The sequence below is a fragment of the Acipenser ruthenus genome, chromosome 21 (assembly GCF_902713425.1).
Source record: "Acipenser ruthenus chromosome 21, fAciRut3.2 maternal haplotype, whole genome shotgun sequence".
Taxonomy (NCBI): Eukaryota; Metazoa; Chordata; class Actinopteri; order Acipenseriformes; family Acipenseridae; genus Acipenser; species Acipenser ruthenus.
In genome coordinates, this window is record NC_081209.1 from 24,318,770 (window position 1) to 24,332,206 (window position 13,437).

A 13,437-nucleotide genomic window follows, 5' to 3' on the forward strand; every position below is an offset into this window, starting at 1 on the left:
ACACGGACCAACCCTTATTGCCTCCCATGCATGCATTCTGTTTTCTAGAACCACCGTGAGGTGGATTACTGTTATGCATTCCACTCCACGTACACAGACTAGATAATATCCCACTTTTAGACCTGTTTGACCCCTGATCCAACTTAACTGTATTTAACTGTGAACCAGCTTATCCTGTAGTCAATTAAGTGAAGAAGATGAGGTCAAACCTAGGGATAGTGGTAAATGCTTCCCACATGCTGTGTAGATAACACTTCATTTCAAGTGTCTTCATTTCTCTTTGTACTGCTAGCTAAGCCTCTGGTTACATGTACTGCCTAATGCTGCTTCAGCTGTTCCATTAAGCATAGTGTGAGTGTGTGTTGAGAGAACAAATCTATAGAATGCTGTAGCAATCCTGAGTTATTAAGGAGACTTCCACAAGAATAATGTGTTTTTTTTTCTAATCTATTTCACTGTAGTGTTTAGGAGGGGTGCACTGCAATTATTTACTGCTAAATGCCAATGAAAAGTGTGCTTACATCAGATGGCTCCCACCTAAACAAATAGTGAACCCTGACCTATAGCATAGCATTAAAAATTAAGTAAAAAGATAACGTTACACGTCCCCAGATGTTGCTACAACTGTTGAAATAACGTACCTGTAATTTTTCTTTCATTGTTAACAACCTGACAACTTTTTACACTTATAACTTTAAAGTGTGTTTCAAAGCTTTTTTCAAAATGGCCCGCAAATTACTCTTGAAGTGGGCATCCACTCTCAGTGCAGGTCATAAGCATATGCTGATGCATGTGTTCATCTAACACCATCTTAGCAACATTGCTAGGCTACAAAAAAAAATATTTTAAAAGTACTGAACGATTAAAACCTTGCATGAATGAAAACACTTTATATGCGCCTCGGATATAACGCTCCTACAGCAGGTCCCCCAATTCCCTATACTTGTGATTCTTGCAATATTTATACAGTAAATACAGTACCGGTGTTGTTCAAACTATAAACAACTTCAGTTTCTGTCTCTCCCTTTTGATACAGTATCTGAAATGAAGAAAAGCTGTGCTGGCACATTATAACACAGACATCTTATTCAGCATTTGTTTTATAACTAAATAAATATTAGGCCTATTACATGGTTATCTTTCCTAATGCATTTACTTTTTGCTGCGAGAGGAGCTGCCGCTTTCTCTGGGAGACGAGATGCTTCAGCTTCACTTCAGCCCCGCTCCGGCAGCCGAACCTGGAGCGAGTCCATTCCATCTTCCCCTCGCCTGACCTGCTCTCCTTCTCGCACTTGGTTTGCTTGTCTGTCGCTTCGAACTGAACTCCCGACCACCATTTAGCCAGGCTATTTGTAGTTTAAAAGCTGCTAATTAAAATGATCCATGAATGGGAATGTTACGTTTTTTGGGGGCTTTTTTGTAAAAAATATAGTGTTGATTACATGGTGCTTTATGCATGGTTAATTCACGGAAAGTAACATTTTTGCTTCACTATATATGCATTATAGAGAGGGAGTTATTTTATTTTGTATTTTAGTCAGATGTGTGTTATGTATCCCGCAGCACCCCCCACCCCCTCCCCCGTTTATAACACTCTTCTGTTATAACGCTCATATTGTGTCCCCCGAGACCCACGTTATAGCGAGGGATCACTATAGTTACAGTGTAAAACCATTTGTGGCCCAGGAACTTTATCATAAAACATAGATATTTATTCCAGACTCCAAATTCATGACCAATGTCTTGTCTAGAAACAGCAGTTGGATAGGAAACCAACCAGCATTTTGTTTTCTAGCTTTCTGTCACACTTAGATCATTAATGCAACATATGTTGAGCAGTTACTGTAAATAACATGGTTTATCAAAGTGATATTTGAAATTCGCACCCACAGTCTTTTGGATAACGTGATTTATCTTGGAAGCTCTTTTGCTGTAGGAATTATGGATAATGATTGACTAACAACTAAAGCAGAAAAGAAACACCCTAACAGTGACAGAATGCACTGTGTTAAAAGTATTTTTTTTCCCCCATTGATAATTACACAACTGTTTGTTTTTACTGTGTAATTAATGTGAAAGAATGTTAGATTGGGCTGGCATTCTTTCCATTATGATCAACACATCTAGTTACTGTGCTCTCATGTGGCAGTGGTCAGAGTTGTTGTTCTTTGTCTGCAACAGTATGCCATGCTCATTGGCTGGACAGCTCTCTGGCAGTCAATACTTGTGAGTTAGTGCCTTAAAACGATCCACCAGCTGGGTATAACTTTTCTGAGTTATATGTTTCATTAGCCTAAAAAAAAAATCTGTCAAGTTGATTCCAAGTCCTTTGTCAGCTGTCATATCTCAGCATGGCACACTCATCTACAGGGCATCAGAAAAGATCTACATTTTCTGTTTACAGTTTGCTGGCAGAAAAAGAGATAAAATTGTAGAAAATTAATTTAGCTGTTGCATATTTCTGTTTTCCACTTATCAAAATGGTTAATATCCCCACCCCCCTCCAAAAAAAAAGAAATAGCCAGAACAACAAAAATGTACACGCAGAGACTGGCGATTTCCCATTTCCTATCCTCATATGCCTTCCATTCTGTAATCCTTACTAATGGTGATGTTCTTCATAAAAACCCTCAATTTGTATATATATTGTCGTTTTATACTTGAGCATGCGCAAAGGAATAAACAATACAGAAGATCAGGAGTAATTAACTAGTTAAAAAAGCAGGGTAATGCATGTACTGTTTGTGGAAATGAAAGGTAGAATTCGACATACAAAGATTTGATATACTGCCGTGGCATCTTCAAGGCTTCTAAGGCTTAGTATGGATTAAACCAGAGACATATATTTCTATGACCCCGGATTATAATCTTCCCTATGCCCCCAAATTATGATTTTAAACACTCCAAAATAACCTAAATTATAAATTAGATTATTTTCTTTGAGAACAGTCAAACTGACAAATATTTTGGCCCATTCTTTCATTAAGAAAATATATTTTTCTTTGTAAAATACCTACTACGTGCAAGAAACTGAACAGACAGCTTTTCCGCAAGGGTGATTATTAATTTAGAGGATCTGATACAATCCTGACAAGTCTCCCACACTGAATGCACTGAAACATTGTCTCCACCCCTTCAAACGTTCTCTCTCCCACCCTCGAGCGATTCCCATCTGTGAGTCCTGAGTGCCAGTCAGCCTTCCATTCTCCACAGAATACAGTGTAGCCAGAGAATAACAGAAAGGTGCATCTTCTCAAGGTTTCTGTTGATTTACACCAAAAGCATTGGAAGAACCAGCAGGCAGCTCCTTTGGAGATCAAAGTTGACCATTTATAGCTTTAATTATCAAGCAGTGACTTCTGTTTACAGGAACAAACAGAATTAGCAATTACTAGGCTGTGTGTTTAGGTAATGGGTGTCAATCTTACATTTACCAGGAGTCATACTGTAAGCTGTTAATTCTATCTCTGAATCCTTTCTTTTGTTTATGCTTCTTTAGAAATGTACACACAAAATGCAACTAACTCGCATGCAAACATAAAGTCTCTTCCACGTCTGAGATCTAATTCTCTGTCCATCTGCTTCAGTGAAATCTGTTTGACTCCAGGGATTCATGCTGCTTTTCTAAGGGTGGATGAGATTTGAAATTCTCTGGTTGGAAATCGTGCAGTGTGGGGGATGCAAGCAGGGGCAGGCAAAAACAGTACATTGATCAGATGCATCTCAGTCCTAACGTTACAACCCCCTGCTTTGGAAAAACACATTATTTTGCAAAATACAGCATAGCAGTGTGGAATCGTTATTGAACTGTTGGCTCTGTGGTGAACAACATGTTTGTGGATGCAATCTTATTTTGACCTTTTGAAATGAAATATGTGATCTTGCCACTGCACTGCAATTAGCTAAAATAGCCAAAGCTTTTAGGTAAATTTGATTTGTGAATGTGCATTTAGACCAAAAGCTCTGCATATGAATATACTGTAAATAGACAAACACAGCATCCAGTAGTTATTGTTGATATTATAGTTCCTTAATATGACTAAGCACTTGCCTTTTCCTGGGCAACCCAGATAGTACTTGGTTTTACTGTGCATGGTTTGTTTCATATTTAACAGCAGCTGCACACCCGTAGTGTGAAGACGGTTTCCTCAGCGTCTGTAGTCTTACCTTTTTGACAGGGTTTTCTTTTATGTCCTTGAAGTTTTCTTTTTGTCTTTGTACATAAACTGGATGGAAAACTTTTTTTAGGTACATAAACAATATACATTTGTAGTTAGTACCAGTTATTTTGGGACATACTGTATGGAAAAAACCTGCAAAATAGGGTGTGATATGACACAATACAGTGTAGCCCTATGGAAGAATTTTGGGGAAGGCAACTCTTACTAACATTCTTAGTCGCTTGTGATGTTGTCAGTAAATAATTGTTCTGAGTTAATTTCTAATTGCATATCGTTAAATTATATTATTCCTTTCAGAAAAAACAAAAATTGCATCTGGTTTTAGAGATTTAACTTACTTCCATTTTTCCTTTCACACGTTAAACCTCATTAAAAAGTGAAATGTGAACATCTATATATGTCTGCCCTTTCAGCTGGTTAAGAGTGAGCTTTCAGCCCCAGGAAAAATACTTGTATGGAATATAAACCTGTAGCAAGTGCTGCAACTTAATTCCCAATGGACTTTAGAGTATATCTAATTCTGGAAGTCTAGCAATAATTCTGTCTTTTGGTTGACAGAATTTTGAGAAACACACAAGAAATTCCAATGCATATACCCTCCCTCGTCTATTGCCGTTATTGACCCCAGTCTGATTACCTTTCTCACTGCGCATCCTATTAAATTAACTAAGATAACATTATCATTCTGTTAAATTGAATCACTTCTGCTGCTGCAGACACAGTTATGTCACGACTCCATGTAAATGAAGCTCCGGTGCCAAATCAGTTTCACAAGTACACCAATAATGCAGTCTGGAGTTGACCATTTAAAAAGACCTTTGTTTGTGTGATATCTTGCTTTTTAACAATCTCCCAAGCGTCTGATCGAACAACAGAGATCTTTTGTTGTGAAGGTGTTAGACAGAACGTATGGTTCCTATTGTAACAGTGCAAAGGTCTAGGTCACTCATTAAAGATGACTTTTGAATATGATGTAATTATTTGTGCTTCACAGTGAATGCCATAACTCCACTGACAGAATAAAGGTGAGAGTCTGGGACGAAGACGATGACATCAAGTCCAGAGTCAAGCAGCATTTCAAAAAGGAATCTGATGATTTTCTTGGGCAGACAATTGTAGAAGTGAGAACGCTGAGTGGGGAGATGGATGTCTGGTACAACCTAGGTATGTTAATGTTGCCAGTTAGATAATATTCAATTTGGACCTCATAACTCCACACTTAAAACGCCCCTGTATTTGTATATCGGTATTCTTTAGTGTGATTGTTTATGGAAACTTTGAATAAAGATGTATAGCCTTAGATGCTTACATTATTCCTAAATAATCAATTAGAGAGTTTCACCCTGCAGAGACAACTTATTAGTCATGTAATTTAATATTCTTGTTTCATAGGACGCAGAGTGCTACTGTACATGTCTTTGAGCTAGGAAGCAGTGTAACATTAGGGTCAAAATGTAGTAGAGTTACATGATGAAATAAAATTGTCAAAAATTCTGCTCACATACTGTAACACTGAAACTGCCATGCTTCACTCTTTGTTATAGCAATTTTGGATAAGCAAATAGACAGCCAAAGGAGACATCTAAAGATAAATGTGACCTTAGGCAGATATTTTGAGAGCATAAATATATTGCAGCTGAACACTGACAATTCGAACAAGAAAGGAATCCTGTAAGGAAAAGGATATTGCCCAGTTAATACTTTCTTAAGGTTTATATTGGAGTATTTTAAAAGTCACAGAATTATACATTAATGCAAACACGTTGGTTGTCTTTTCAGGAAACACAAAAACTGATATTGAGGAATGTTTTATGACATCTAATATCTTATATTAGTTTAATTTCATATTATGTTGTGTGTTTTGTCTAATTCTCAATGTGTGTTCCTGAATTGTTATTTCTAGTCAGAAATAACAATTCAGAATGATAGATGGAGTGTCTTTTTAACCTCTGATATTTACATGTTTAACTATTTCATTGTTTAGAGAAAAGAACTGATAAATCTGCAGTGTCTGGTGCCATTAGATTAAAAATCAGCGTTGAAATGAAAGGAGAAGAGAAAGTTGCCCCGTACCATGTGCAATATACATGTTTACATGAGGTAATATCTGATTTTAAGATATACATTAATATTTTTAATGTTAACATTTTATAATTTGCATTAATATTTAATTTGTGTAACTAATGACTTGAAATAAGGGTGTTGCCAGAACATTGTTCTGGGCATGGCTCATTTTCAATGAAGGTTTGAATATCATCTTTGCTAAATATGTATGTTGGGAGTTTTTTTTAAGTGTTTCCAAAAAAAAACGTCTTTCTACAAATTAATAAAATGTATAAGCATTGATCAAAACAGCAGTGGAAATTGTTTAAGCCCTTGGCTTCACACAATGTTCTATGTGTTGTTCAGTGTAGTGATTGATCCATAGGGATATTTGTTTTCTCTTTTTTTCAGAACTTGTTCCATTATTTGACAGAAGACAAAAATGGTGGTGTTGTAAAAATCCCAGAAGTGAAAGGAGACGAAGCCTGGAAGGTATACTTTGAAGATGCTGCTCAAGAAATTGTTGATGAATTTGCAATGCGGTATGGAGTAGAATTCATCTACCAGGCAATGACGTAAGTACAAACTACTTGAAACACAAGGGGCAAGGGATTGTCAGATCTATGCCCTATTAGCCAATACATACTGTAGCGTGAATGGGCTGGGCTGGTAGGTAGGTAGGTGACGCAATCAAATATGAAGACATTAGCCCAATACAGCTTCTGCAAGTGAGCCGGCTCTTTTGTACCGTGGTGTCGGCACTATGCTTCAGAGCCGGAGGTCCCGGGTTCGCGTCCCACCTCCTCTTGTGAGAAGCCTCTGCCTGCGGAAACCGCGGTTCTCTACAATGCAATGTGAATGTGTTTTTAGTGTTCCTTGTCGAAAGTCAATTTTTCAGCTTCTCTAGATCCCACTTGAGGGTTACTGCTGGTGAGAGTGGTTTTATATTGTGGTGTGTGAAGTGCTTTGCTGGTGAGAGAGGTTTTATGTTGTGGTGTGTAAAGTGCTTTGCTGGTGAGAGATGTTTTATATTGTATTACTCTTATTGTATTACTTGTATTGTAACGCTTGAAATGTTTTTGCCTACGATTGTAAGTCGCCCTGGATAAGGGCGTCTGCTAAGAAATAAATAATAATAATAATAATAATAATAATAATTGTGGTGTGTGAAGTGCTTTGCTGTTCAGGAGACATGAAGGTGCTGCAAGAGTGTGGTACTGAAAGATGAAAGGTTTGTACAGACAGGACAACTATCTTTCTCAAGAGATTTATGACAGATATGAAGCAACTTTTGCCCTCCCTCAATGGACTTGTATTTCAATCCAAACCAGACCTAAGATCACTCTGACTTGATAGATGTATACATCATAATTCATCCTCATCTGGTACTGGTTCAGCAGATGTTCCTTTTGAGCCCTTTTAAGATTAAAGTGTTGATGAGCTGAGACACTGCTTCACAGTACAGAGAGGACACACTGAACAATACAGTCTTGAGATGATTTCCATTACACGAGAGTAGATGTTAAAACTGATTTCCTGCCTACTTTGTTCTGTAGCCATAAAGAGTGTCTTTCAGTAAAGACCTTCTAGGTAGCAGTGTGCTAAATGCAGGTTATAAAATCAACTGGAAGAAAATGCTTTAATCATTTAGACTCACTGAGCGGATGCCTGTTAAACTCCCACCAGCTTAGGAACTGCTTAGAAATATTGGTCTCAGTGCTACATTCAGTTGTGCAAACCTCTTGTTACTCGGTTCTCACACTTTGCTGTCAAAACCTGGCTTGCTTTTGCTGGTGATAAATGTTACCTTCCAGGTTTGTCATCTTGGATGACAATGCAGCTGGGTCCTCTATTGAAAGAAACCTAGTATCCAGAAGCGTGGTCTGGTTCATTTTCACCCTGTGAACACATTCTGAATTCATTAAGTGAAAGATACATGCAAATTATACAGCAGCCACTTAACTGAATAAAATGACAAAGTGATTTAGCTGAATATATAATTACATTTATTGGCAAAACTCTGGGGAATGCTATCTGATTAGAACCTTTTCCAGCTAATTGCATTACCATTAGTGGGTTCACTTAGCTATATCTTCAGTAATACATATTTTAGTAAAAATATAAACTATTTGGATAATATTATGTTTAATATCATCAATAGTGGTAGGTTTGCACGTGTTGTGGGTGATGCTGAAAAACTTTAATATTATATAGTACACAAGTATCTAGATCCTAATGTGAATGATTTCTCAAGACCTGAACCCATAAGAGCTTTAAAGCATTAGGTCTGATTCACTAATGCTGCAGGAGCCTGCTTCATGACCCACAATCAAAGTTTGCAATGCAAGTCATTTTCCATAAACACCGGTAGGGTCACAGCTAAATGTAGTCACCTGCTGTTCTCATGGTCTCCAGCCCCATTGCTACAGAATGCACATCCATCGATATGTTTGCTCTCTTTAATGAGATGTCTGCCTGACCTGAATGAAGTGGTTCCCATGTGCATTTCCCATGGATCTTTAAATGAAGGGGTGGCATTTTCTAGTTATCAAAGCATTTTAACTACTTGTAGAGGGATGCAGAAGATAAAGGAATTTGGATCACAAAACAATGCACACATTTATTTAGACTGTGGTGATGGTATGGAGTGGATTTCCCAGTCTTTGTTCTTGATACTAAATCATTGGGACCATTGAAGACTTCACTTGACAAAGTTTTCTGGTCAACCAGCTACTAGAAACAGGACTAGCACTGATGGCCCGAAGGGCTTCTTCTCGTTCCTAAATTTTCTTTTCTGATTGATTTAAGTACATTGTTTTTCAAGTGATCAAAACACATTGATAGATTTTCAAAGCTTTTTACTCTAAATTATTCAGTGCAATATTTTTAAATGATAGGAAAAAACACTAATTACAAATCTAATAAATAAAAACGTAAGACTACAAGTCCCTTTATTAAATGTCTGAATTGTTTATCTATGGTTTTGTGACTTTTGTTTATTTCTGAATAAGAATGTGGTAATGATGATTTGGACTCGAAAGCTTTGTGATTCTAGCCCTTTGCATCTCATAATGCACTAAATACAAAAGCAGAAAGTGCCTATTTTATGTAAACTCAAATGACCGCAACAAAGTGGGGGCTGTAGTCTGTGCATGCTTCAAGTTAAAACACGTTTAAAAAGAAGAAGAATTCCCTGTATCGCTATGAGAGACAAACAGGTTGTACTGAATGGTTTTATTAAAAGGTGTTTATAGATATGAGTGTAGCATACCCTGAAGGAACCATTTATTTTATGATGTTTTACAAGTGTATGCGTTTTTATTTGTATGTATTATTCTCCCACAGGCATTTCTCTTGCCTGTCTTCCAAATACATGTGTTCTGGAGTCCCTGCAATGATGAGTACCTTGCTGGCCAACATCAATGCTTATTATGCTCGCACAACAGCTACAACTAATGTGTCTGCTTCAGACCGCTTTGCTGCTTCAAACTTCGGGGTGAGTTGCAATTGTTTGTTTTATATCCATACGTTTAAATGTTATTTATTTTACATAAGAATTGTGAATGAAGTGCTCATTAACGGAACTGGGCAATGCCATTCAGTCACGGGCCTCTCGTCAGCCAAATTGTTCATCGTTTGGTGGTTTGTTATGTGGGTTTGATGTTCATCAAGTATTATTGTGTCATTTTATACTGATAGACCATTCATTTCTTTCAACACAGAGGGAAAAGTTTGTAAAACTCCTTGACCAATTGCACAACTCGTTGAGGATTGACCTATCAAAATACCGGGTATGTATATTATACATATTATTTTACCTAGGTCTAAACTAATAGTCATTGGTCTTATTCACCTAGTTACATTATTAATGAGCTGTATACTTACAGCTGACTAGAATGTGATCTCAATCCTTGATCCACTTGATTCTCAATCACTGGTACACTTTCTAAACTTTTCTAAACAGCAATATTAATACAATACATTACTCTAAATCAATCATCACACATTTTTAAGCTGTACGTATCCCATTAGAATGTATAAAGTCAGATAATATTCCTCCATTCCCTGCTTATGGAATGATTAGTTTGGTGAATAGTTTTAGGAGATTAGAATCATCTACACTCCCAGCTCCAATTTCTTGGTCCACTGGTTTCAGCATTACTACAGTGAATTTGCTTGACTGTTTTAGACCTATTTAATCCCATAGAAAGTGTAAATGTTTAAGTCTGGTATTTAGCATATTTGCTTGTCTCAATATACCATCACAACCTTTCTTACCAATCAGACAACTCTGTTGCAGTATATTATGATACATTTCTGCTTTTGATTTCAGTACTGTATGAAATTAAACTAGTTTAGGATAACTGAGACTATAAAAAAATGTATAGGTGACATTTACATCTGAAATACCTTGCTGCTTTGCTTCATTTTGTTCAGTTCCATTTTGTATCTTTCTGCCTCTTCTACTGCTCGGTTCAGACGCACCTCAGTGGTGCTGTGATTGGTCACAGTCTGCTTTTGTACTCTCTTCAGTCCTTCCAGTTCCTATTGATACACAAAACAGGACAGAAAACAATTGTACAAGTGGTTACATCAGCAGTGTTAGAAAAGTGTGTACGTTGAGGAACTGACTCAGATGGTACTTTCACTTAATTGTGTCCTGCACCATGTTACTGTTACCATGTTACATGCTTGAACGGTCTCAGTCATCTCAAGCAAATATTCTGACTCAATATTGACTGTCTCACTAACTCGAGGGAATAATACAGAAACCAGTGTTTTATTTGCAGACAAGAATTGATCAGTATGTGAACTGTGTAATGTACCGCACACCCTGCAAGAACATATCATAGTCAATTTGGTAGAGGATGTAACGCTCTTATTTTAGTGCAGTAAGGGGAAATTAAGCCTGGCAGTAAGCAATGCAAATCAATAGAGCCTCAGAATACTGTGGAAGAATAGAACACACCTTCCCCAACACAAAGAGACAGAATCTTACCTCAGCACATCCTTCTGATACACCTCATGATGACATTTTTGAGGTTTATTTCTCCTGTAGCTTGTCCAAACCTGTTTGCACTTTAATAGGCACAGTTACATACACTGTCCCAATAGCAATTGCTGGGAGTTAGGGCAGGTGGCTACATAGATGAGCCTTTACTTCTTGGACTCTATAAAAGAAGAGTCTTGTATGACACACAGTGCCCAGGGCCATTACCTTGGTTGAACATACCCTGCAGCAGTTTGTTTCAATCCACGAGGAATGGGATGAAAACAGAACATGAAAATAATGCACCTTTCCTGAAGAGTTTGTTTTGTCTAGTCAAAATATAAGACGTACCCCTTAACCTAAATTGAATCGGAACAACAGGCCTTTTTCTGGTGAAGGTTCTTTTAGAGAATAATATCTCAAGACTAGCAGTATGGCAAGAAGTGTTGCCATACTAATTAACTAGTGGTTGTTTATGTGGTGTGGATATTACCTGTATGTAATTAAAAAACAAACATAGTTCATTAAGCATTGCCCTTGGTGCTTACACAGTGTGTTTTAGCAAGCCCACCACCGCTGCCAGCTATCTGCCATTTTGTTGACATTACCAACACTGTAATAGCAATAATAAAGAACACAATTTGGCTCACACTTGATGAGATGCAGTAGTTAATGTGTATCTTCTTCCATAACTAATAGCTGTGCTGCCAGTATAATTTCCTCAGCCAGACCTCAATGGTGATTTAATAGATGTGCTTTTGACATATTAGTCCATCTCTTCTCTGATTTTGGTTTCAGATGATTCCTGTAGTAATTATAGGTAACAGATTAAATGTGTTCCGAAAGGTATGTGTTTTTTTCTATAAAGAAGTGACAAAGACCAGGTCAGTTATTTCTTTTTTTTATGTAGTTAAGGTCCATTGCTTTGGGAGTTTCAAGTGTAAAGGTCACAGAGCAAATATATCCAGTGAGCTAAACAGGCTTTGCTGGTCTCAAAGATGGATAATAGTATTCAGTGATGAATTGCAATCAATACTAATTGATGGTATATTGATAATACAAATCTTACAAATGGAAGTTTTTCTTACTAATGCTTGCTATGTGACACAAGGAGGTTGAATGAGTTATTCATGTTATTACCTAAAGGGAATTCAGATAAATTATTAAGATTTTCTGGAGCTATAGATAATGTTCTACTAAAGCATACAATAATTGGTACCAGAGAGTGCACCAGTTTGTCAGCTAGGGTTATGACCTGAAATCATCTGTAGCATTCTGCCTGTGGAATTCTGTGACATTCTAAAACTAGACCGCCACAATAAAGAAATCAGCATTATGAAACCTCATCTCTCTAGATAGCTCTGCACTGGCACAAAATAAAAGCCAAACAAAGAGATAGTCTGCAAGGATTGCCCTCAACATTTTGATTAATTCCCCAATAATCTTCTTTGCCAAAGGCTGCCAATTATAGCCAATGTTTAGCTTTGATGCAAGCTTTAAAAAAAAAACATAAGGAAACAGTTGAAAAGTACATTAAAGCTTATTGTGTGTATCTGTTTGCTGGATTGTGCATGTTTGGTGCTACAGTATTTGGCAGGCATGGAAGTCATTTTAGCCTGAACTTCACCAATCCAAATTTAAACAACACCATAGGCAAATTAAAAAGAAACCACATACTGTAACTGAAATGGAAGTTTGTTAGGAGTTGAAGAGCATGGAATGCAATGTAACACACTATTTCAGGGGATCCTGGTATTCCATGTCAGTCTCATTTGAACTCTCAGCTGTGATAAAATCACTTACCACCGATTATGTTATCGTGTATTCTGCCTTAATTGTAATAAATCAATACCCAAAACAGCCAAGTCTCAGTGAACCATCACAATTTGTGTATTCTTTCTATTTAAATGCAGATTACAGTGGAGATATTTGGTCATAATCATGCAGTAAATTGAGCAGTTGAGACTCCTGAGGACTTCATTACTGTTATTATGTTTTATTAGCAAAAGTCAAATTGGAATCAATAATAGTACATAGAAATCTAAAGTAAAAAACATTGATCTAAAGCTGTCTGTTTCCCTTTTGTAATTATCAGGACAATTTCCCTGCCAGCAACCCTGAAAGGCTTCAGGATTTGAAGTCAACAGTGGACCTGCTTACCAGCATCACCTTTTTCAGGATGAAGGTAGGATGTTATTTATCTCAGCTGCCAGTTCAAGGAAC

The 13,437-nt window shown here is 37.1% G+C and overlaps 1 protein-coding gene across 1 annotated transcript in view; it reads left to right on the forward strand.

The window, feature by feature from the left end:
* Positions 1-13,437, forward strand: part of LOC131699131 (protein unc-13 homolog C-like) — a 92,091-nt gene that overhangs the window by 26,291 nt on the left and 52,363 nt on the right. Inside the window, exons 10-15 of the mRNA XM_058995165.1 lie at positions 5,176-5,345; positions 6,166-6,281; positions 6,636-6,799; positions 9,570-9,720; positions 9,947-10,015; positions 13,310-13,399. Coding sequence (XP_058851148.1) covers positions 5,176-5,345; positions 6,166-6,281; positions 6,636-6,799; positions 9,570-9,720; positions 9,947-10,015; positions 13,310-13,399 — 760 coding nt within the window. The remainder of the gene's footprint in view (positions 1-5,175; positions 5,346-6,165; positions 6,282-6,635; positions 6,800-9,569; positions 9,721-9,946; positions 10,016-13,309; positions 13,400-13,437) is intronic.